Source organism: Bos taurus, chromosome 13 (assembly GCF_002263795.3).
Source record: "Bos taurus isolate L1 Dominette 01449 registration number 42190680 breed Hereford chromosome 13, ARS-UCD2.0, whole genome shotgun sequence".
In the NCBI taxonomy this organism is placed as follows: domain Eukaryota; kingdom Metazoa; phylum Chordata; class Mammalia; order Artiodactyla; family Bovidae; genus Bos; species Bos taurus.
The window spans coordinates 73,706,433-73,728,771 of record NC_037340.1 but is presented as its reverse complement, the minus strand read 5'-3'; the positions used below and the strand labels follow the sequence as shown (position 1 = coordinate 73,728,771).

The window sequence follows — 22,339 nt, the reverse complement described above, 5'->3', positions numbered from 1 at the left end:
CAACCAGAAATGTCTCCAGACATTGGCAAAGGTCTCTCCAGGAGGCAACATCATGTGCTCACTTGAGAACTGCTGCCATTTCCCTACCACCTCGTGTGTTTAAACAGCAAGAAGACACCGAGTTGCACCTTTAACACATGATTTGGAAATATCCTTAGCCAGATCCCAGCTCATTAAGCACATTTTCTGCCTTCCACTTTACCCTGCATGCGGCCAATAAAAGACCCCCTGTGCCTCAATGGAGAGCCAGCACAGTCAAATAAATACAAGAAAGCAGATCAATCTTAAGAGTTCTCATCACAAGGGGAAAAAAGGTTTTTGTGTTTTTTTTTTTTAAGGTAAACAGATGTGGGAAGAAAATATCTGCAAATCACACATCTTACAAAGGGACTCATCTAGTCTGTATAAGAATGCTCAAAACTCAACAGTGAAAAAACAAACAATCCAGTTGAAAATGAGCAGATGTGAACATACATTTCACCACAGAGCATACAGAGATGGCAAATAAACACATTAAAGTATGCTCCTCATCAATAGCCAGTAGGGAAATGTAAGTTAAAAGCACCGTGCATCCATTTTATGCCAGCTAATTAAAAGTTAGTGACCATACTAGAAGCAGGTCAGGATGCAGAGAAGCTAGACCCTTCAAACCTTGCTGATGGGAATGTAAAATGATACAGTCCCTCTGGAAAATAGATTGGCGGTTCCTTAGAAAAACTAAACACGTACTTACCATATGATCTAGCAATCATCCTCCTTGACATTTATTACAGAGACATTAAACTATGTCCCTGTAAAACCTGTACATGAGTGCTCCTGCCAGCCTTATTTGTAACAGCCCTACATGAGAAACAACCCAAATGTTCTTCAGTGGGTGAATGGTTAAACAAATCACGGCACATCCATACCATGGAAAAATACTCAGCCAAAAAGGAACAAATTATTGATACCCACAACAACTGGATGGGTATCAAAGCATTCTTTTGAGTGAGTGGGGGGAAGCACCAGGTTTGAAATGGTACATATTGTATGATTCCATTTATACAGTATAACACTGCTGAAATAACAAAAATATATAAATGGAGATGGGTTGCCAGGGGTTAGGGGTCAGAGGAAAGAGGGTGTGGGCATGACTATAAACAGCATTCGCGAGCCTGGGATGATGGAACACTTCTGTATCTTGATCGTGGTTACATGGATCTACAAGTGGTTCTGACATTGGAATATAGTTTGCAAGATGTTACCCTTCAGGGGCAGGGACTGAGAGAACGAGATACAGGACCTCTATTACATTTTTTTGGAATTTTCTGTGAATCTGTAATGATTTTTAATTTATAAAAGGAACTGTTACACCTGCAACAACTTGGATGGATCTCCACAGCATTATCCTGAATTAAAAAAAGTCCATCTCGAAAGGTTACATACTGTGGGGTCCTTACTCACATAACATTCTTGAAACAATAAAACTGCAGAAGTGGAGAATGATCTGTGATTTTCTAGGGATTAGGGATGGGACTGTGGGGAGAGGGGCAGATAACACAAGAGAGATGATCACGGTGATGGAACACACAAACACAAATGAGTGCAGGAAGAGCTGAGCAAGCCTGGGTTAGGTCTGTCTACTGTATTTACATCAATTTCCTGGCTGTGATAGTGCACTGATATACCCAACATGTGTCAATCGCAAATGCATTGTGTTAAGTGAATGAATTCTATTCAAAAGTCTATAAGCTATAGGATTCCATTTATATAATGTTCTGGAAAAGGTAAAGCTATAGGGACTGAAAATACATCCGCTGCTTCCAGGGTTGTGGGTGGGACAAGGAGTTAACTACAAATAGATTACACGAGAGAACTTAGGGAGGTTATGAAACCATTCTACACGTTGACTGTGGTGTTTGTACAAGAACATGCACTTACCATAGAACTGCACACTAAAAAGGGTGCATTTCACCATATATAGGTACTTCCCTGGTGTCTCAGACAGTAAAGAATCTGCCTGCAATGCAGGAGATCTGGGTGGGGAAGATTCCCTGGAGAAGGGAATGGCTACCCACTCCAGTATTCTTGCCTGGAGGATTCTATGGACAGAGGAGCCTGGCAGGTTACAGTCCGTGAGGTCGCAAAGAGTCGGATACAACTGAGTGACTCACACACATTGTGAAACAAAACCACCACAAAAGAGAGGAGATCCACAACCACTGGTACGGCTATTGTAGAAAGAAAGGAGGAGACAAGGAAAGAGAGGGAGGGAGGGAGGAAGAAGAGGGAGGAAGAATGAAAAATAACAACTGTGGGTGAGGATGTGGTGAGACTGAAATGTCGGTGGGAATGTAAAATAGCACAGCCACGATAGAAAACGGTATGGTGGGGCCTCAAGAAATTAAAATTAGAATTACCATATGGTCCATCAATTCTACTTGTGAGTTTATACTCGTTCATAGCAGCATTATTCACGGAAGCCGAAAAGGTGGACGCAACCCAAGTGCCCACCAATGGATGAGCAGATAAAATACGGTCAATACTTACAAGAGGACAGTATCCAGCCCTAAAGGAAGGGAATTCTGGCACAAGCTGAACCTTGAGGACATTGTGCTGAATGCAATAAACCATCACAGCAAGACACAGAGTGTGTGATTCCATTCACATGAGGTACCTGGAGCAGTCAAATTCACAGAGACAGAAAGTAGAATGGTGGTTGCTGGGGTTGAGGGGGCTGGGGAACGGGGAGCTGTCGTTTAACGGGTATTGAGTTTCCATTTGGGAGGATGAAAAGAGTTTGGGAGACGGATGGTGGTGATGTTGCATAATAATGTGAAAGTACGGGACACTACTGAACTGCCCACTTAAAATGATCAATGGTCAATGTTATGTGTATTTTACCACAACTAAGAGAAAAAAGAGAGTGGTGGTTTCTCACTCAAGTGCCTTGGATGTGATCCAGAAGGCTGACCAGCTGCGTGTCCTTGGGTATTGCTCTGCCCATAAATGGTTTTTACTGTGCTAATGGAAGAGATGAACAAGACTGAATAGGGGGTTGCTGCTTTAGGAGCCGTTGTTGGGGTACGACGTCTGGTCACAGAGAAAAACTCCTGCCCCCCTGGGGATGCATCCAAGCTTCTGAAGGGAGGAAAGGGAGTGACGGTGTGAAAAGAACCGGCTGGAACAGAATGCGGAGGCGGCCGGGCCAGCCGCCAGGGCCCACTCAAGCCCCGTCGCCTGGGAACACTCCCAAGGCCCTGACCCTCAGGACCAGCTCCAAGCCTCTCAGCCTGTGATGGAGCCTGTCTGGCTCACTCCCCCAGGTTTGGCCACCGTCACTCTGGGTTCCTACCTTCTATTCCAGCACATACCCCACTTCATAGTTCTCTCCCACACCTGTAATTTGAAAATCCAGGAGCCCCACAGCCTTTTGCCTGGCAACCCTATTCTTCCTTTGTTATCTGTCACCATCTCTACGAAGACTTCCCTGCCCTCCCCACGCTGCTCCTTAGGGTTCCAGCAGTCTGCTCACCATCACCCTTATCATAGAGAACGCTGTTTATTTTCATTTTTTCACAAAATACTTAGTGGGTACCTCTTGTCAGCCAGGCACTCTTCTAAGGCTCTGGGGGGTTAGCAATAGAGAACAGCCCCAAATCCCTACCCTTGAGGAGCCCATGTTCTGGAGGGACCACACCCCGGGCTCAGAGGACAGTGCACAGCAGGGCCCCAGCTGTTGTGCCGAGGTGGCAGGTGCAGATGATCCTGATGCAGCCCAGCAGAGCCCAGCAGAGTCCAGGAAGAGCTGAGATCATGCTGACAGGGAGAGGGAAGCCCGAGCAGGCGGAGGAGCCGGGAGAGGACTGAGGCAGACAGAGGGAGAGGTGGGGTGTTCGCCTTGCCTTCTCTCCAAAGTCACCTCCTTGTGTCTTTTCTGGCCCACAGCATCCTTTTTTGTTTTTACCACCCACTCTTCTCCACCCTAATAAGAAAGGGCATGGACATATAAGAAGCTGTGCAGCTTTCAGCTCAGAGGAGGCAAAGGCGCAACTTTCTTCAATCGTCCCAAATCCGGGTTCACCAGCTGCCTTCACCATGCCGCCAACGTTTGACCTCAACGAGATCAAAGTCGTGTACCTTTTGCACTGGTGCACCAGTGGGAAAGTCAGTGCCGTGTCTGCCCTGGCCCCCAAGATTGGCTCCCTGGGTCTGTCTCCAAAAACGGTGATGTCATCACCAAAGCAACTGGTGATTGGAAGGGTCCGAGTATTACACTGAAACTGACCATTCAGAACAGACAGGCCCAGATTAAGGTGGTACCTTCTGCTTCTGTCCTGATCATCAAAGCCCTCAAGGAACCACCAAGAGACAGAAAGAAGCAGCAAAACATTAAGCACAGTGGAACCATCACTTTTGATGAGATCGTCAACACTGCCCAGCAGATGCAGCATCAGTCTCTAGCTAGAGAACTCTCTGGAACCATTAAAGAGATCACCCAGCCTGTGGGCTGCAATGTTGATGGCCGCCACCCTCATGACATCATAGATGGCATCAACAGTGGTGCTGTGGAGTGCCCAGCTAGTTAAGAACTGCAAAGAAAAAGAAAAATAAAAGATTATTTGACAACCAAAAAAAAAAAACAAGAAGCTGTGCAGTAGTCTGGTCTTGATCCACCTCCCCTAAAAGGCAGAGGTGAGCACCCCATATGAATGCACACCCCTCCATCTGGGTGTGATGTGGATTTGGTTCCCACACTTGCTGGGTATCAAACTGGCCGACTAAGTGGGTGGTGAGGGAGAAGCTGTACGTCACAAGCTTTTCCGATTATTCAGACACAGCCAGGTGGGCAGATTACTCAGAGCAGCCTGAGTTGTTCCAATCTCCCACGATCTGGCCCAGCCCCTCACCAGGACTTTCTCTGTCCTCACCTTCTGCCACTACCTCTCCCCACTTCCCTCACCTCCTCCGGGTCTCTCCTCACATCTCATCTTGTCAGTGAAAGGGTCCTATTCCATTCTTCTTTAAAAGGCTTTTTATTTTATATTGCAGTATAGACGATTAACAATGCTGTGATAGTTTCAGGTGGACAGCGAAGGGACTCAGCCATACATACACATGTACCCATTCTCCTCCGAACTTCCTCCCATCCAGGCTGCCACGGAACACTGAGCAGAGTTCCCTGGGCTGTGCAGCACTGTTGGTCATCCATTTCAAATACAGCAGTGTTCATCCTTTCCGTTGTGTTGGGTCTTCGTTGCTGCACCGGCATTTCTCTAGTGGCGATGAGTTTTCTACTTGCGGTGCGCAAGCTTCTCATTGCAGTGGCTTCTCTTGGGAAGCATGGGCTCTAGGGCACGCAGGCTTCAGTAGTTGTGGCTCACAGGCTCTAGAGCACAAGCAAAGTAGTTGCGCTGCATGGGCTTAAATACTCTGAGGCACGTGGGATCTTCCCAGGTCAGGGATAGAACCCGTGTCGCCTGCATTGGCTGGCAGATGCTTCACCACTGAGCCACCAGCGAAGCCCCATCCCTTTTAATACAGCAAACTTTCCACCTTTGTTCTCCATTTCCCATCCACCTTGTTTACTTCTCTCCACACACTTCTTTCCATCTAACGTTAACAGGAGCAGGCTGTTAACAGAGGCATATGACATTTTTAGGAACTCAACTGGCTGGTCGTTATGCAACATGATCATTAAAACTTAAACCATACCAACTTCATTGAGTTAATGATATTAAAAACAAAGGTGGAAAGTGCTCAAACTCAACACTTCCTAATTTCTTACTACCTTTTGCTACTATCTATGATCTTGGGAATCTTTACAACTGTAGAAATACGGTAGAAATATGTAATATATAACAGAGGTGACTGCCTTTCTGTTCAAATCTGCATTCAGTGACATCATGCTGGCAGGCTGAAGTATTTACACCACAGAAATAAGGAAATGTGACAAGTCAGGCTTTGGTTTATTGTCCTGCTGATTGTCTAGGCCAGGAGATGGTCCTGGACCAAATCCGGCCCACTATTGTTGTAAATAAATTTTACTGCAACACAGTCAGGCCCACTCTTTTCCTTATCTGTGGCTGCTTTCACATTCCAAGAGCAGTTAAGCACTTGCAACTACATGGCCTGCAAAATTTAACGTATTCACTATCTTGCTTCTTAAAGAAGAAATTGCCAACCTCTGGTCTAGCCTTAACAACACCATCAAGGAAATGTTCATTGGTGGCATTCAGTCACTAAGTCATGTCCGACTCTTTGCGACCCCATGGACTGCAGCACGCCAGGCTTCCCTGTCCTTCGCTATCTCCCTGAGTTTGCTCAAACTCATGTCCACTGAGTTGGTGATGCCACCCAACCATCTCTTCCTCTGTCACCTCCTTCTCCTCCTGCCTTCAATCTTTTCCCAGCATCAGGGTCATTTCCAATGAGTTGACTTTGTACATCAGGTGGCCAAAGCACATGGAGGAAATGTTAATAATGTAAATGTGTCCTGTCTATAGCTGTTACAGACAGATCTCATGTTATTTCACTTTACTGCACTTCACAGAGAGTGAGGTTTTTACAAACTGAAGGTTTGTGGAAACCCTGTGTTCAGCAAGTCTGTCAGCGCCATTTTTCCAACGGCATTTGCTCACTTCATGTCTCTGTGTCTCATTTTGGTAATTTTTGCAATATTCCAAACCTTTTCACTACTCTACTTGTTATGATGACTTGCGATCTTTGATGTTACTCTTACAACTCACTGAAGGCTCAGATGATGATAAGGGTTTTTTATGAATTAAGTACTTTTAAATTAAGGTATGCACATTTTTTAGACATAATGCTATTATTGCACATTTAATAGACTACAGTATAGTGTAACTTTTATATACACTGGGAAACCAAAAGACTCTGGTAATTCACTTTATTGCAGTGGTCTGGAATTGAACCCTCCATATCTCTGAGGTACGCCTATACATTGTAAATAGCCACACACACCCAAAAAATGCTGAACAAATATACTCCCAGTATTTGAAAACAGTGACAGTAAGTAAGTCGATCAGATCACTGAGAAATGAATTCCAACATCTTTGTTCCTCCACTTTTTCACTTTCTTCTTACTCTTTAATATGAATGAAAACATCAACATTCATGTTGGAATGACACCTGTTCATCAATTACAACCATAGGTTGACTATGGATGCAAGAGTTAGGCAAAATTTGAGAAAAGTATACTGCAAGAGCAAACCGGCCCTACGGGATTCACAACAGAGTATTTGTAGAATTTTATTATTTTAGATTTCTTTCAGTAAAATTCATGATAAACACACATTCACACACACATATACATACTTTGTTTCAGACAGCCCATTACTGAATCTTTACAAGAACACATACTGTCTCTTCTCCACTAGAATGTAAGTTCCTTGATGTCAGAATTTTTTTTTTTTATTCCAGCACTTAGAACACACCAGACACACAGCAGACGCACATGAACAAACATGTATGATGTGAATGAACAGATGAGCACAGTTGGGAACCAGGTTTCATGGGCTGATTGTCAGACCTTATGTTTCCAGCTCTACCATTCTCCAGCTATGTTGGCCTTGAGTAAATTATTTATTTGAACCCTGGTTTTTTCATTAAAAAATGTGTGTGGGGGACTCTTCCTACCTTGCAGGGAAATAGTGACAGTGTAGTCTCTGCCTGGCGCCTCCTAGGCACCTGCACAGCAGGAGTCACCTTCTCACCCTCCACCCCTGCCACACGCACACTCCTTGGAGACCTGCCACTGTCACACATTTCAGTGATGTCACAGCCCCCCTCCCTGGGAGCACCAGCACAAGCATCCTGATGCCCAGCCTGAGTGTGGGGGCGGACAGGGCGCAGGCAGGGCCAGGTACCAGTCTTGCGCCATCTGTCCAGTATGTGCCACAGCTCCAGCGTGCGTCCACTGACAAAGAAGAGGCCCAAGAATAAGGTGGTTTCCAAGGTTGGATTTAGGACTGGATCTAGTGGAGGTCTCAACAAAGCATCCAACCAGGCCCAGGGTGGGGGTCTTTCCATCTAGGGGGAGGGAGAGAGGTAAAGGGGGGTCAAGAGAGTTAGAACAGACTCCCCATTTCCACCCCCAAACCAAGGTGACACAAATCACAGTCTGGGGTTTATCAACCCAAGCCCAGTGGAGAGGCATTACCAGGCGTTCAGGGGGCTCATCCTGTGTTAGCATTTCCCCCCACCCTGCTCCTTCCCTCTCTCTGTCAGATGCAAGCTAAGGAACCAGAGGACAAGATACATCAGCCTGTCAGCAAAGTAATCGCGCGGAACCGACTTAAAATGGTGAGATGCCACATTTGGGTGCCCACTAAAGAGAGCCTGAGCCCCCACACTGTGCTGCTCAGGGCTGTCACGGGTGACCCGGAAGGAGTCAACCGGCCTCACCATGAGCTGAGCTGAGCCAAACTCCAGGTGGGGGTTGGGAGGCTATCCCAAGAAAGCTGAAGCTTCCTTTTTTTTTTTTTCCTGTCTCTTCATCCCTGGCAGGTATTAAAACACTTGTCACTCTTGAAGCTGCTCAAAAGCTCAAACCCTCGGATCCAAGAACTGTATAACCTGGCCAGAAGGTGTTGGAATTCACTGCTCAGGGTTCCAAAGATCCTGGGGATCTCCTCTGGGTGAGCTTGGCCCACCCATGGCCCCCATCATGGGCCCAATAGCTGTCTTTACTAGGAACAGGCGCTGTGCTAAAGAGTTTAGAAACCCGCATTTTGACAAGGCTCTGGGAGAAAGGGAGCCATTTAGTAGCCCTATTTTAGTGATGGAGAGTTGGGGCTCAAGATATGCTGTAACTTGTTCCATTAACTGAACTGCTAAGTGGCGGAGCTAGGATTTGAAGCTGTTCCCAGCTGAAATCAGAGCTGTTGTCATAAGCATGGTCATAATCATCCAGTCATGGGACTAACTACCATCTGGGGCTCTGAGCAAGCGGGCCCCCTTCCCGCCCCTCCCAATTCATCACCACCCACAGATTCACCCACAGACTAGTCATCCTGCTGAGGCCAAGCTCTCTCCCACTTGACAGCGATGCTAAGAAAGCTGACATTTTTAAGGCACCTGCTAAGGGCTCCCCTGATAGCTCAGTTGGTAAAGAATCTGCCTGCAAGCAGGAGACCTGGGTTCAATCCCTGGGTTGGGAAGATCCCCTGGAGAAGGGAAAGGCTACTCACTCCAGTATTCTGGCCTGGAGAATTCCATGGACTGAATAGACCATGGGGTCACAAAGAGTCGGACATGACTGAGTGACTTTCACTTTCACTCTTCAAGGGCCAGGTACCCTGCCGAGCATTTTCCCACCTAATCTTCCCCATAAAAACCCTATTAGGTAGACAGAATTATCTCAGTTTTCAGATGAGGGAACTAAGGCTCTGACAGGACACCTTTCTTGCCCCAAATGACACAGACGGTAAGAGGCAGAAGCAAGCCTGAACCGCAGTGTCTCCCCAAAGCCTGTGTTCTCCAAGCCGCCTTCGGCCTTGCAGGACTGTGCTGAGGGTCCTGGGCCTGACACCTGGTGGCCCCCGGCCAGCGGGAGCCGTGACTATCTTCAATGTTGTCTAACCCTGAGCGTGAGGCCTCTCCCTCCCCACACGTGCTCAGCTAGGACAGGGTGGCCACGTTGCAGGGGACTTCAGTCTGTGACAGATACCCTTTTGGAAAATCTAACACCTCTGGCAAACTCCACCCCTCTGGTTCCCTCCCTCTAAGTTGACCTCCTCGATACAGGAGATCAGGAAACACTGAGCCCAAAGGGTCAGGACCATCTAGTCCCAGAGTTTTCCAACCCTTTTTAAAGCAGCCAGCCCTAACTGGCCCCAAGCCCCAACTGTGTTGTTGAGAGGAAGCCATGCTGCCCCTTCAGAAGTGAGGTGGGATCGGGGCGGAGGGGGGTCATTGGAGCTACTTTCTAAGATGTCTTGGAACAAGAAAACAATTAAAAAGAAAAAAAAAAAAAACTGGACCAGTCCACTCTGTCAACTGAAATCCAGAGAGACAGAGCCCTAACCTAGTGGCCGATGCAGGTAATACACGTTTCTAGTGTCCTAACTACTAGCCATTGCCATAGCTTTTCTAGCCTCTCACATCCCTTTTGCCAGTGCTTGTCACCGCATCCCCTGCCCCCAGGCGCAAGGTCTCTGAGTGGTGGAGAAGCTTCTTTCCGGGCTCTCTGTGGCTTTCCTGACTGGCCCCCTGGGCCAGTGGCAGCGCAGCTGTCTCGGGACTAGTGGAGGATCAGAGCCTCGGTCCTATGCTGCTGACCACTGTTCGTCTCCCTGCCAGGCACGATAACGTCTGGGATGAAGTGGAACAAAATAACAAAGAGCTCCAGGAGGAGGCTGGGTGTTCCTACCAGAAACTGGACTCCGAGAAATTAAAGCCCACAGGGGAGCCTGAGGAGTGTGAGGAGTCGAGGCCCAGGGCACAGGAGGCTATGCCACAGAAAGAGGAGCAGATGGAGCCTGAGGCCCCGACGACATCGAGGGGTCACGGTCTGACCACCAGTCCCAGAGCCCAAGCACAGGAGCCACCCACTGGGGACCCCCGAGTTGTCTTCTGGAAGACCCACCAGGACAGAACTCCCATGAAGGATGTGAAGCAGCCGGAAAGAGCGAACCAGCGGGTCTGGTTTGAAGGGCTGCCCACACGAGTCCACCTCCCAGGGCCCCGGGTGATGTGCAGATCCTCCGCCTTGCGCTGGGTCAAGCGCTGCTGCACCCGCTTCTGCTCGGCGTCCCTGGAGACGCCGATGGTCCATCTGTACAAGGTGTGACACCACCGCCACCAGGCCAGGGTGAGACGCGGGCCCCGAGCTGGGCCCAGAGCCAGGGGGCGTAGGGTCCAGAGTCTTGGGGGCTATGGCTGGCGGTGCTGGGAGGCCCGACCTTCCGCCCAGAGAGGGAAGCCCAGAGAGGCAGAAGCCATTGACCAAGGCCATGCAGCAGGTCAGTGGACCTCTCAGGACCCAAGTAGGGGCTCTGGGGAATGAGGACACTGGGAAACGTGGTCCTGAGGCAGGGCATCCATTGCCTAGAGGCCTAGGAGGGACCAAACTGCTGCGGTTCAGAATCTCATTGGGAAATGAGTCCTGGGATTTCCAAATGTCGGGGGAAGAGGGGAGAGGTCAAGTAGGGCTCTGCTGAATCCCATCCCCTCTTCGATCTACGCTCTATTTTATTTACTCATGCCTTGAGTAAGACTTGGACTTCCCTGGTGGCTAGACAGTAAAGAATCCCCTGCCAATGCAGGAGACCTGGATTCGATCCCTGGGTCGGAAGGATCCCCTGGAGGAGGAAATGGCAACCCACTCCAGTATTCTTGCCTGGGAAACACACATAGACAGAGGAGCCTGGTGGGCTATGGTCCATGAGGTCGTAAAGAGTCAGACACCACGTAGGGACTAAACTACCACCAGCACCACCACCAGCCACAAAGAGGATTTACTCTGAACAAAAAGTTCCTTAACAAAAGAAATACTTCAGCCCCTTTGCTGAGTTTCCAAGAAAGGAAGAGGGTGAGGGGCCTGGGGGTCCAGCTGAAACGAGGCTACCCCATCAGCAAAGCCGGCATCTCCAATGGGCCGGGCGGCACAGCGCCCCGGGTCCCCGAGCCCTCTCCCTGACCTGCAGCGCCCCCTGGGGGTGGTCTTAACTGCCGACTGATGCTGAGGTCTCCGTTCGCAGGTGTGACCTTGGATGGGAGCCCGAGGTGTGCAGAGAGCGCGAGCGGGAGATGGCATGATCATGGACCGGGAGGGAAGGGCGGGAGAATTCCTAAGTCTACAAATAAAATCTCCCATATGCCACTGGCTCTGCCTGTCTTCCTGGGGCTGGACAGGATGGAGGAAAGAGTCTCTCCGACAAGGTAAGGACTGGGGGTGGGGGCGTGAATCACTACTTCAGGGTCATTTCAGTCTGTCCCCAGGTCCCTGACGTCAGTGTAGAACCCGGAACAAAGAAGCCAGTGGGCTGTTCCCCTCCCCCACTCTGCAAGCTGGCCTCCTGAGAGGGGCACTTCATGAAGTCACAGAAGGGGAACGTTTGTTGTGTGCTTCCTGGCTGCCGGGTGCCTCACAATGGCCCTGTGAGGCTAGGAGAGGAGGAAACCACTGCGGCTCCGAGATGGGATGGTCCTGGGAAGTGGCACGGTAAGAGCTCTAAACCAGGTCTCCTGGCTGTTCCTCATTCCACCTCCCGAAGGGGAAAAGGTGCAATACCACCTCCAGCCCATCAAACACGTGCACGGCGCCTGATGTCAGTCGATGTCAGCTGGAAATGTGAACCGTGACCCAGGAGGCCGGGAATTGGTTTTTTGTCTCACTGCTCACATGTGACAGACACAGAACGTCCATCCTCCAACCCCACATCCGGTCGGGTCACCCCCGCTGTTGGTAGGAGCCACAGGGCCGTTAGGGAGAGGAAAACCAAGGGGGCCCAGGCTTTCTCTGAACGAAGACTGTCATCCTCTATCTTCCCCTGGATGCAAGCAGGCGCCCTCTGGGAAGCAGCAGGGCCACGGAGGGGCACAGAGCCTCCAACCCCACCCCCAGGGAGTCAGGGCAGTGATGGAGACCCTCAGATTGGGAGGGAGGAGGAAGGACAGGAGAGGCTCCCGCTGAATCCACAGGTTCACATCCCTCCTCCCCACTGGGGCCCAGCACTGTGACTGAGTATCCCTGGGGTGGGCATCAGCGGAAACCAGGCTGCCACAGATAGCCTGGCATGGGACCACTCTGTACCTCACTGTTCCCCACCTGTGGTCACAGGTGCAGAGTTCCCGTCCCGGGCATCCCGCCCCTATCCCTCCACACAACTTCCATTCCTGCAACCCCCACCTCAAGCTATATGCCTGCTCCAGCCTGACTCCTGGGTACTCCCCATTTTGACTCCCTTGCCCAGCATCATCAATCCCATCAACCTCCTACTCAACCTTTCCTCCCAAGTGCCTTCATTCTGTCAAACTTCAAGTAACCTTCTGTCCAGTGAGCTATCAGCGAGCAATCAATGCAACTCGCTCCCAAATCATACAGCCAACCCCAGGGGCAAGGGGGGATGCACTAATCTTCATTTGAACCCTCCTCCGGGGAGCCCCAAATAGGGGATGAAAAGCCCTGAGCCTAGGGGAGATTGGCAACTTCTCCTTTGCCCAACTGGGAACCAGAGCTGGGCCTGAGCAGCCCATGGGGAGGCCATCGAGTGAGCAGACAGGAGCCTATGTGCCTAGGCTGGTTCGGACCCAGCGTGGCCAGTGTGCTACAGGGGGAGGCAGGATGCAGGGCTCGTGCATGTGAATAACTCCTAGCAGTTCACTCCTTGGAGCCTTATCCCTTCTACCTGCTGGTATTTAGGCTCAGGCAATCCGCCTCCCATGATCCCAGAACCAGGGTCTCTCCACTACCACTCTCCCTTTGTTTAACGACCTCAACCTGAGACTCCTCTTCAGGGTTCAGTTAGATCCTGATTTGGGCAGGATGCTGCAGATGATCTCCAAGATAAAGAAACTGACTATAGGAGAAATGGACAACCAACAGTTAACTAGGGGAAAATGTTAAGTGTTTGAATTTTTAACAAGTCACATGATCTCTCAGAGCCTATTTCATCTGTTTATAAAAAGAGGGATACTAAGAGCCATTCCAGAGGGCTCTGAGCAAATCAGGCTTGATGTAGCTGAAATTAGCTTGCGGGATGTTGAACGTTTGGCCTTTTTTTCCATGCCTCCTTCCATAATAAAGCCCCAAGGCCAGTACTGGCCCTGTTTCTCACTTATGGGCAGTTGGCTAACTGCCCACCTTTAGGGAACCAGCTGCTTGTTTAAAAAGCCAACCTTATGTTCAAGTTCACAACCTTTTGCTAAAATAGCATCTGGATCCTGGAGGCTGCCCCTCTCCCAGTGTGGGCCATGAACTATTTAAACATAATTGGAATATGAAATACAGACGAGGTTGCTGAGGCAGACAGGCCTGGCTTCCTATCAGCTGTTTGATGCTGAGGAAAGCTGTTTATTCCTAAACCTCAGTTTCATTGTCTGCATAATGGGGAAAACAATGGTGCCGACGTCACTGGATTAAGTTAGAAATGTGTCACTTTATAGCACGTGGCACATAGGAGCTCAATACTTTGTTGCTGTACTTACGTTATGGGCACAGGCCTGTCCCCCGTCTATAGCCAAGGCTCCAAATAAAGGGGTCTCCTCTGTAAAATGGGGATGGGGTCGTGGTGTCTTAATCCTAACTGCTTAGATTCATGAATCATTTCTTACATATCAGACACAGTGCTTTACATATGACATCTCACTGAACCCTCACAAAAAGCCAGGGAAGTTCAACCCAGGGAAGGTTAAGTAGCTTGTCCAAGGTCTCACAGCTAGCAATGGGACTCCAGGACTTAACCGGGCATTCCATGGCCGCTCTCTAGAGCCTTCTAACATCGGGCCCCCTAGAATTCTCCCTGGCTTGGCCAGGTAGGCAGGATGAGGATTAAAGCTCTCAGCTCTCTATACCCCCTTGTCTCAGTACTGTTTCATCACCCTTTGCTACTTTCCTACAGAAAACCTCAAACAAGACAGCAGCTTTTTTAAAAAACTACATATGTGCTTTTAATTTGGCTGAGCCAGGGCTGTTACAGCATGTGGGATCTAGTTCCTCCACCGAGGACCAAACCTGTGCCCCCTGCCTTTGCAGCATGGAGTCTTAGCCACTGAACCACCAGGGAAGTCCTCCAAGGCAGCAGCGTTTAATTCCCCCTCCACAAGGCCGCTCTCTTTCGGGCCCAAAATTGGCCCCTAAGGCTCTGTGGTCCCTGGGCTAAGTGCTAACTGCCCTCTGGGAATGCCAGGAGGAAGCTACCCTGATCTGGGGAGTCACTGAAGAGAGTGTTAAGACTCACCTTCCAGGGGAAGTTAACCTGCTTTAATTGTCCCTCCCATAAGACTCAAGGGGACCTGGAGCTTCCCACCACCCCCACCCCCGGTGCCATTCTGGCCCCCGTTTGGCTCTGATTTGGACAGGCCCGCCTAGAATAGGGGTTAGAGGCATTCTCTGAGTTAGACATCCCTTTCTCCCTTACCATCCTCCCTTCAGGTCATAAATTAGTCTGAGTACCAGCTATGTCCTAGTTCCCACTTCTCTCTCCAAATAGCTGGAGTTGAGTAGTGAACGGGAAGAATAGGGTGTCTAGCCATCACACTCCTACAAAGTCAAGAGCTACACCAACTCAGTGCGGGGGTGGAGGTAACTTTCTGATCTCGGTATTCTTCTTTATCCTTTGGAAATAAAATCATTGCAGACATCCTCATGTTCACTTGAAAATCTGTGGCCATGTTTAATGTACTGCCTATTAGTTTTTCTTGGAAAACAAGTAATATTTACAATGCTTTTTACATCCTTAGTATTTACAACAATACAGTAGGATGAGAAAGTACGATTACAAAGTACAGATGGTTTAACCAATAAGAATGTAACCATTCTTGACTATTAATGTCTTCAAAATGAGTTTACTAATTTCATTACTGAAACCCAAATCCTGGTCTGCCAGCTCCTAACGTAACCTTGGGCAAGTTCCTTACAGTTTCCTCACCTGTAAGACACAGATGGTTTTCCTACTTCTTTTTTTCGGTTGCACCAAGCAGCATATGGGACCCTAGTTCCCCAACCAGGGATCAAACCCGTGCCCTCTGCACTGAGACTGTGGAGTCTTAACCACTGGACCACCAGGGAAAGTCCCAATACTTCCTGCTTGTGAAGACTGTTGGGAAGATTAAGTGAGCAAGGAGACGTACAGCACTTAGTCTACTGTTGGACATCTCTTGTGCTCAGTGGATGCTATTTCTTCCTCTCTGGAATTTGCCTCTAGACACTGCTTTGTCACTTTAGAATTCACCAACATCTCAGTAAAGTAGCAGCTTAGTCATTATATTATTAAAAAAAAAAAAAAAAAACACGGTGGCTCCCCTGACTTTTGGCAGTTTCCAAAAAAGATCCAACTGACACTCTGGGGGCAGAGGCCTGTCATCAGAGAAGACATGCAGCAGGGTGTCACGAGCCCTTGTGGGAAAGTCCCAAAGAGGTGCGCCACCACAGCTGGAGCAACCACCACAGCTGGCCACGTGACGGGAGGGCTCTGAGGCTTTCCTCAAAATAAAGGGAGTCACCTGCCTGTGGTGTCTCTGGTGTCTGGAGGAAACCCACTGACACAGGGGAAGCCATCTCAGCCCGGTCTCACCTCCTGGACTCTGCAGCCAGGATTAGCGGCCCATTAACAACCCGCTCCCTCCCTGCTTGGCCAGGGTGCCCTGTTTCTGAGGCGCCTCACCCGAGCCTTTTCCCAGCTTCTGCCCGGGCACGTTCACTCTTCAGCTTTCATCCTGTCAGCCTCCACTACCTATCCCGCGAGGCTGGGAGCCAGGAGGCTGGAAAGGCTTCCGGGGGAGACGGCACAAGTTCCCATCTGCGTAGCCCTAACTCTGAAAGAGGAACTCCGTCAACTCGCTCAGGGAGGCTGCGGAGGGCCCGAGGGGAACAGCAGTGGTTTCTATGAGGAAGTGGGTCTAGACCGGTGTGTTTCACTGGGCACAGTCAGAAATCACTGGCAAGTGGGAAAGGCATCCTGAGTCATGGTAGTTTGCCTAAGGCAAAGCGGAGAAGGCTGCAGGTCGGGGTGGGACACAGGAGTTCCCTGCACTCCATGTTTTAACTAACTGGAGGAACACCTGGGCTCAAAAAGGGGAAAAAAAAAAAAGGTGGCCTAATAATTCTTTATAGCCCCTGGCTCTAATGAATGTCTGACTGTGCTGACCCCTCCCAGTCCCAAGCATGGCATTATAAAATAAAGCGCAGGCAGAACCGTGGAAAATACTGTATTTATGTACACAGGAAGGGCAACTGCAAGCCCCCCCACAGAGGACACTCCACCTCAAAGAAAAACCTTGGTAGCAAATTCCTATCTCCTTCGGTACAATCAAGTACACCTCAAGCTGGAAGGCTGGGCTCCTTGGGTCTGGGGCGCTCACAGTTCCCTCCCACTGTGGGATTCCAAATAAGGCAGGAAAAGGGAACTACCACCAGAACGGAGGTCCTGTGGGAGCTGGAGTGCCTGGTCATTCCTAGAGAACAGGTCGTGACTCCAGGTCAAACACGAGATGGGCAGCAATGCTGGGATTCTTCTCTGGGTCCTCTGGCCCGCTATGTGGAAAGCTGGCAGCAGGGTGGGGACCCAGTAGAGAGAACCGGAAGACAGTCACGGGGTTCAGCGGGGGTGTGTGCGCATGCGTGCAGCAGAACACAGGTTGTGCGTTTTTTGGGTTTTCTTTTTTTTGCTTGATGCCTCCACCTGCCATTCTCTGCCTGACAGCAGCCTGCTACTTACTGGGCACCTAGATCTCTTTCTGTGGCTTTGGATCCAGACACCAAGGGTTGTTCCAACTGAACAGCCGCAGTCAGGGCAACGTGGAAACGGTATGTAACTGCTGTCCCAGGAGGTAAGACAGATGGCTAGAAGAGTGGTTCACTCCGATCAGGTATCTTTGATTTTTTTTTTTTTTTTTTCCTTTTTAAAATAACAGGCTGGTGACAGGTATGGTGGCTCAAGAGTGACATGGTTCCGATTCTGCTATGACCCTGAAAGAGGTGCCCACGCCGACCTCCCAGACACCAAGGCTTCCACGGACAGAGGTGGTTCTTGCAGCTCTGATCCTGCCCCGCTACCCACCTTCTTGACGGGGACCTCACTCTCTCCCCGACACCAACCAAGACTTCACATTTCCCGGGTTCCTCTCAGGCCTGGGCTGGACCTCATCTGGCGGTCCGAGCAGCCCAAGGGGTTGGAGGGGTGGTCAAGTGCCCAGCAGGGTATCCAAAGGACCCAACACTACACACTGGACTTCGGGGCTGAGTTGAGGGGGATCTCCTTGAGCTCCGACCGCATGCATAGGTACTCCCCGATGACAGCCATGAGTGCAATGCACACGGCCTGGACCAGCCACCAGGTCAGCGCCGAGGGGAAACGGGAGCTGTAGAGCCAGCAGCCCAGGAGGTGAAAGAAATGGACAGTGACCGTGAAATCCAGACACTGCTTCCCTCGCCGGATGAAGTACAGCAAGCCCAGGGCACTGTGGGGAGAGGACGGCAGTGAGCTGTCACTGGGTTGTCCTGGCCTTCGATTAGCATATCTGGGGGAGTGTGGGGACACAGGATGACAGCACAGGGGTCAGAAGCAAGCGAGAGAAGTGGGAGGCAGGGGTTACATGTCAGATGCCCAGAGGAGCCCGGCGGGTAGTGCTGAGAGTAAGTCAGGCAGGTAAGGAGGAAAATGTATGAGCATGACGATCAGGGCAGCTGCCACTCAAGGGGCTCCAAGAGACTGGGGAGGACTGTGGCACCATGAAGCAGACATGTTCCATTTAAAGTGGGGCCTAAAGCGAGACAAACCACCAGGCTAGAAGGCTGGCCTGGAATCGGATGATCATCCCATTTTCTTAAGAGACGCCTGAAATCTAGATTTTTAATATAAAATATCCTGATTTTCAATTAAGTGGGAAAAAAAAATCTTAAACCCCCTGCATGGGTTGACAACTGGGTAAGTCAAACAGAACCTATCTGGGAGCCAAATCCAGGTTACAGTCATCCCACCAATGTTCAACCTCCAGTGAAAGGTCAAGAATAGCAACGTGCAAGGCACTGTTCAAAGTACCTCCTGTGAATGAACTCGTGAAACCCTTACCATTATGAGGTGGGTAATATTATTAGCCTCATTTTACTGGTGAAGAAACTGGGGCTTAGACAGATTAACTTGTCCACAGTCACTAGACTAGTGGTAGAGCTGAGAGTCAAAGCCAAGTGAGTCAGCCTCTAGAGCCTAAGCTCTTAATCACTTCACTTAAACTGCCTCTCAGTCCAAGTCCTCAGCGTACAAGTGAGGACCTGACGCCCAGAGAGAAGGGAAGGAACTTGGCTGATGGCACATGGGCCAAGAATAGAATCCAGTTCTCCTGACTCCCAGTCCAATCCTTCCCTCACCTCATTCCACATCAGGGAAGTGATCTGAGAGGGAAGCAGTCCCCGGGCAGCATGCTCAGAGTGACATAAGAGCTTTCCAGCCAAGTCAAAACAGTGGTGGAAGAAATCCTAAGACGGAGCCAGTCCCAGAACTGGTCTCCGCCACCCACATTAGTCCACCTCTACCCAGGAACAAGTGCCAGCCTGTGTCAGGTCCAAATCAGAAAGTTAGTTCCAGCGCTAAGACCCCAAAAGCTGGACAGGAAAACTGGTGATACTCACCAGGTGAGGGCGTTGAGGACGAAGGACATCGTGGAGAGCCGGCCTGGAGGGGTGGAAAAGCCCAGGATCTGAGGGGGAAATCACAAATGGAAATACGTTGGAGGAGAAAATTGGCAGAGCCCCTAGGCTCCAGGACCCCCCTCCAAGGAACAAACATCCTGCTGGGACCACAAGAAGCCAATACGCCCCTTCATCTGTATGGCGGCCTATTTCTTAGCCTATTTCTAAGCTGCTTTTACAGACATCCAACACTGTATCTCACCCGACCCCTCAGAGTAGCCAGGAAAGGATCACTATCCTCATTTTACACAGAAGGAATAAAAACCCAAAGAAGTTAAGTAACTTGCCCAAAGTGATACAGTAAGTAAGCAGCATAAAAATTGGAACGGTATTCAGCAAACTATGGCCCCAGGGGCCAGGCACTTGTTTTTGTAAATAAAGTTTTATTGAAACACAGTCACACCTATTCACTTAGTATTGTCCATGGCTGCTTTTGTGCTATGATGGCAGAATTGAGTAGCTGTGACCTAAAATCTTGCCCTTTACAAAAAGGTCTGTCAACTACTGGTCTAGAATTCAGGTGGTGTGCATGAGATAGCTCTTCAACAAACCCTCAGATTTCCACATGTCCTTCTCAGGAGGACAGAGCCTCCTAAGAGGATACTACTAGGCACCTGGTAGGTATGCAGCTTCCATCACTATTGTTACAGTACTATCAATACTGAACACCTACACTCTTTCAGCATGCAACACTAACATTCATTACTCCATAGTATCCTCACAATAACCTCATAATATTATTTTTAGTGTTGTCGTTACCTTTTTTGGATAATAACTTGCTTACTATTATCTCTTTTGGGATAGTAACTTGCCCAATGGCTACACAGAAGATAAGCAGGAGAAAAGATTCCATCCCAAATCTCCTGGCTCCAAGAACTGTTCTTATTATTACATACCACATCTGCCTCTGTGAAGCTAACACTTCTCTGCCCTCCGTTACACTTTTACAAAGCACTTTCTTATTCCCAGGCCCCTCTGGGTCTCATAACATTTGCTGACGATTATTTTATTCCGGAAGAGGAAACAGGCTCAGAAAGATGAAGCAACTTGCCCAAAGTCCCACAGCTGGTATGTTTCAGCCTGGGCTGGACACTAAGCATTCTGAATCCAAAGCCAGGCTCTGTGTACTGCAGTCCACGGCCTCCGTGCTAGCGGTCTCAAGATTTTGCAGACAGGAAAAATGATGGTTCAGAGAGAGGACAACACTTGCCCCAGGTTACACAGCTAGTACGTGTAACTTAAACAGAGGCCTGACTCCAAAGTCTAGGCAGTTCCCACTATACCTCCAAGAACGCTCTTTTACCCATTCCCCCCGCCGCAATTTGGCACCCGACATCCTTGGGCTTAGAGAAGTGAAGTCACTTCCTCAGTGTCAGGTGGTCCAGCCAGGTCTGGAGCCTGGTAGTGTCAGACCACCAGGTGAGGCCGAAACGCCGCCCGCGCCAGCCCGGGATCCTACCTCGGCGTCGAACACCTGGTCCAGCGAGGGGCTGCTGTGCACCAGCCCGTCCACCAGCGCCAGCCACAGGCCCAGCGAGCCGTAATAGACGGTCTGCATCAGGACGATCTGAGACAGGATCAGCAACGGGTCCCACACGTAGCTGCGGAACTGGCCCGCCATGCCGGCCCCTGGGGCCCGGCCGCCGCCCGGGCCCGGGTCAGCGCCGCCGCCGCGCCATGGGCCCGGGGCCGCCCCTGCACCTGCGAGGACACACGCCTGCCCTCAGACAGCCCGCCGTCACCATGACAACGTCGCCCCGCCCGGGAGGAGGGACTGGGATGGAGGCGGCGAGCCCATTCCTGGAGAGGGAGGGAGGACGAGGCGGACAGACCCATTCCCAGCGTGAGGGGAAACCCTGCCCGTTCCAGCTTGCTCGGGCCCCGCTCGTCCTCGAGCTCCTGTGGGGTTCACTCACCGGTTACGGTCTCGAGGATCCGAAGCGTCCGAGCGCGGCCCAGCCGCACCGACTAGCTACCGAAACGGTGCTGACAGTCAGGACCATGGAGGAGAGGCCCTACTGGCCTAGAGAGGCAAAGGTCCACCGGCTGCAGCGGGTGTAGCGGCTGCGTAGGAAGGAAGCGTTTCCGGGGTGGAGGGGGCGGGGCTGAGATTGCGCAGGCGTGGTGCCAAACAAAGTAGGGCAGCCCGGAAATGAGATGTGCACATGCGCACAAGAAAAAATGAAGGCGAACGGAAGTATGGCAACAGAACGTAGAGCTTGCTTGCCCTCTAGAGGAGAATGTTGAGGAAAAAAAAAAGGGGGGCGGCGAGAGCAGACGGTTGAGGAGTGGCAAAGGGCGAGGGAAAGATGTTTGGGAGTTAACGAAATGATAGCGTCCATTCTGTTTTCAGCCTAAACTCCCAACATCTTTCTCCTAGTTATAGGCTAGGATAGCTTGAAATGAACCAGCCAGCAAGTCCACACCTGATTTTGCCACTGTTTCTGGTTTATAGATAATTAAAACTAAGGGCCAGAGAAGGAAAGCAACATCACTGTCTCAAAGATATAGGGTTAGTGACAGAATTCAGGTGGGGATTTCCCTGGTCATCCAGTGGTTAAAACTCCCGGCCTCCAGTGCAGGGGGCAGGAGTTCTATCACTGGTGCAGAAGCTAAGATCCCGTATGCAACATGAAACGGCCAAAATAACAAACAAACAAAAAGCCTGTTTTAAAATTCAGGTGCTTCCAATACCGCAGCACTGATTTTATGCCCTACTGAGTGTCAGGAAGATTTGTACATGTTAAAATGAGACCGTCCTTGTCCTCAGTCACAACTTAGCTATATTAGAAGACACGGTAGTGGGTCTTTTATAATGTAGATATTCAGTTATAGCTGTATATCCATTTATATTTATAATGGGTGAGGGTAGCGGGGAGGCCCAGGCTCTGAAGTCATACCTGGAAGCAGATCCTGACGCTGTTGGCCGCCATAACTCTTTCCTCTCTAAACTCTTCTGAGTCCAAACAGTGTGGACATTCAGTAAAT

The 22,339-nt window shown here is 50.0% G+C and overlaps 2 protein-coding genes across 9 annotated transcripts; one reads left to right on the top strand and one right to left on the bottom strand.

The window, feature by feature from the left end:
* Positions 1–3,522: 3,522 nt before the first annotated feature.
* Positions 3,523–21,419, bottom strand: SYS1 (SYS1 golgi trafficking protein). 6 transcript variants are annotated; one of them, XM_005214833.5, is made up of 4 exons: positions 21,268–21,419; positions 20,811–21,052; positions 19,292–19,359; positions 3,523–4,571 (listed from the first exon to the last, which is right to left on the bottom strand). In XM_005214833.5, exons 2-4 carry the CDS (start codon positions 20,970–20,972, stop codon positions 4,565–4,567), a joined length of 237 nt encoding a protein of 78 aa, XP_005214890.1. In that variant the 5' UTR covers positions 20,973–21,052; positions 21,268–21,419; the 3' UTR covers positions 3,523–4,564.
* TP53TG5 (TP53 target 5) lies at positions 7,862–11,827 on the top strand. Of its 3 annotated transcripts, none has more exons than XM_025001272.2 (5): positions 7,862–7,945; positions 8,230–8,304; positions 8,509–8,639; positions 10,303–10,786; positions 11,703–11,827. In XM_025001272.2, exons 1-5 carry the CDS (start codon positions 7,892–7,894, stop codon positions 11,706–11,708), a joined length of 750 nt encoding a protein of 249 aa, XP_024857040.1. In that variant the 5' UTR covers positions 7,862–7,891; the 3' UTR covers positions 11,709–11,827. The 3 variants fall into 3 exon arrangements, with proteins under 3 accessions (XP_024857040.1, XP_024857038.1, XP_015329788.2); XM_025001270.2 differs by having other exon boundaries at positions 7,873–7,957; XM_015474302.3 differs by having other exon boundaries at positions 7,873–7,957; positions 10,303–10,813.
* Positions 21,420–22,339: the final 920 nt, after the last annotated feature.

Excerpts from the sequence above, each read along its gene's own strand:
- TP53TG5 (XM_025001270.2), top strand. The coding sequence starts at position 7,892 with ATGTGCCACAGCTCCAGCGTGCGTCCACTGACAAAGAAGAGGCCCAAG. Across the intron at positions 8,305-8,508 it reads CGCGGAACCGACTTAAAATG|GTATTAAAACACTTGTCACT; the intron begins GTGAGATGCCAC and ends CATCCCTGGCAG. Across the intron at positions 8,640-10,302 it reads ATCCTGGGGATCTCCTCTGG|GCACGATAACGTCTGGGATG; the intron begins GTGAGCTTGGCC and ends TCTCCCTGCCAG.
- SYS1 (XM_005214832.4), bottom strand. The coding sequence starts at position 20,972 with ATGGCGGGCCAGTTCCGCAGCTACGTGTGGGACCCGTTGCTGATCCTG. Across the intron at positions 19,360-20,810 it reads ACCAGGTGTTCGACGCCGAG|ATCCTGGGCTTTTCCACCCC; the intron begins GTAGGATCCCGG and ends TTTCCCCCTCAG. Across the intron at positions 18,124-19,291 it reads GTCCTCAACGCCCTCACCTG|TGCCCTGGGCTTGCTGTACT; the intron begins GTGAGTATCACC and ends CTCTCCCCACAG.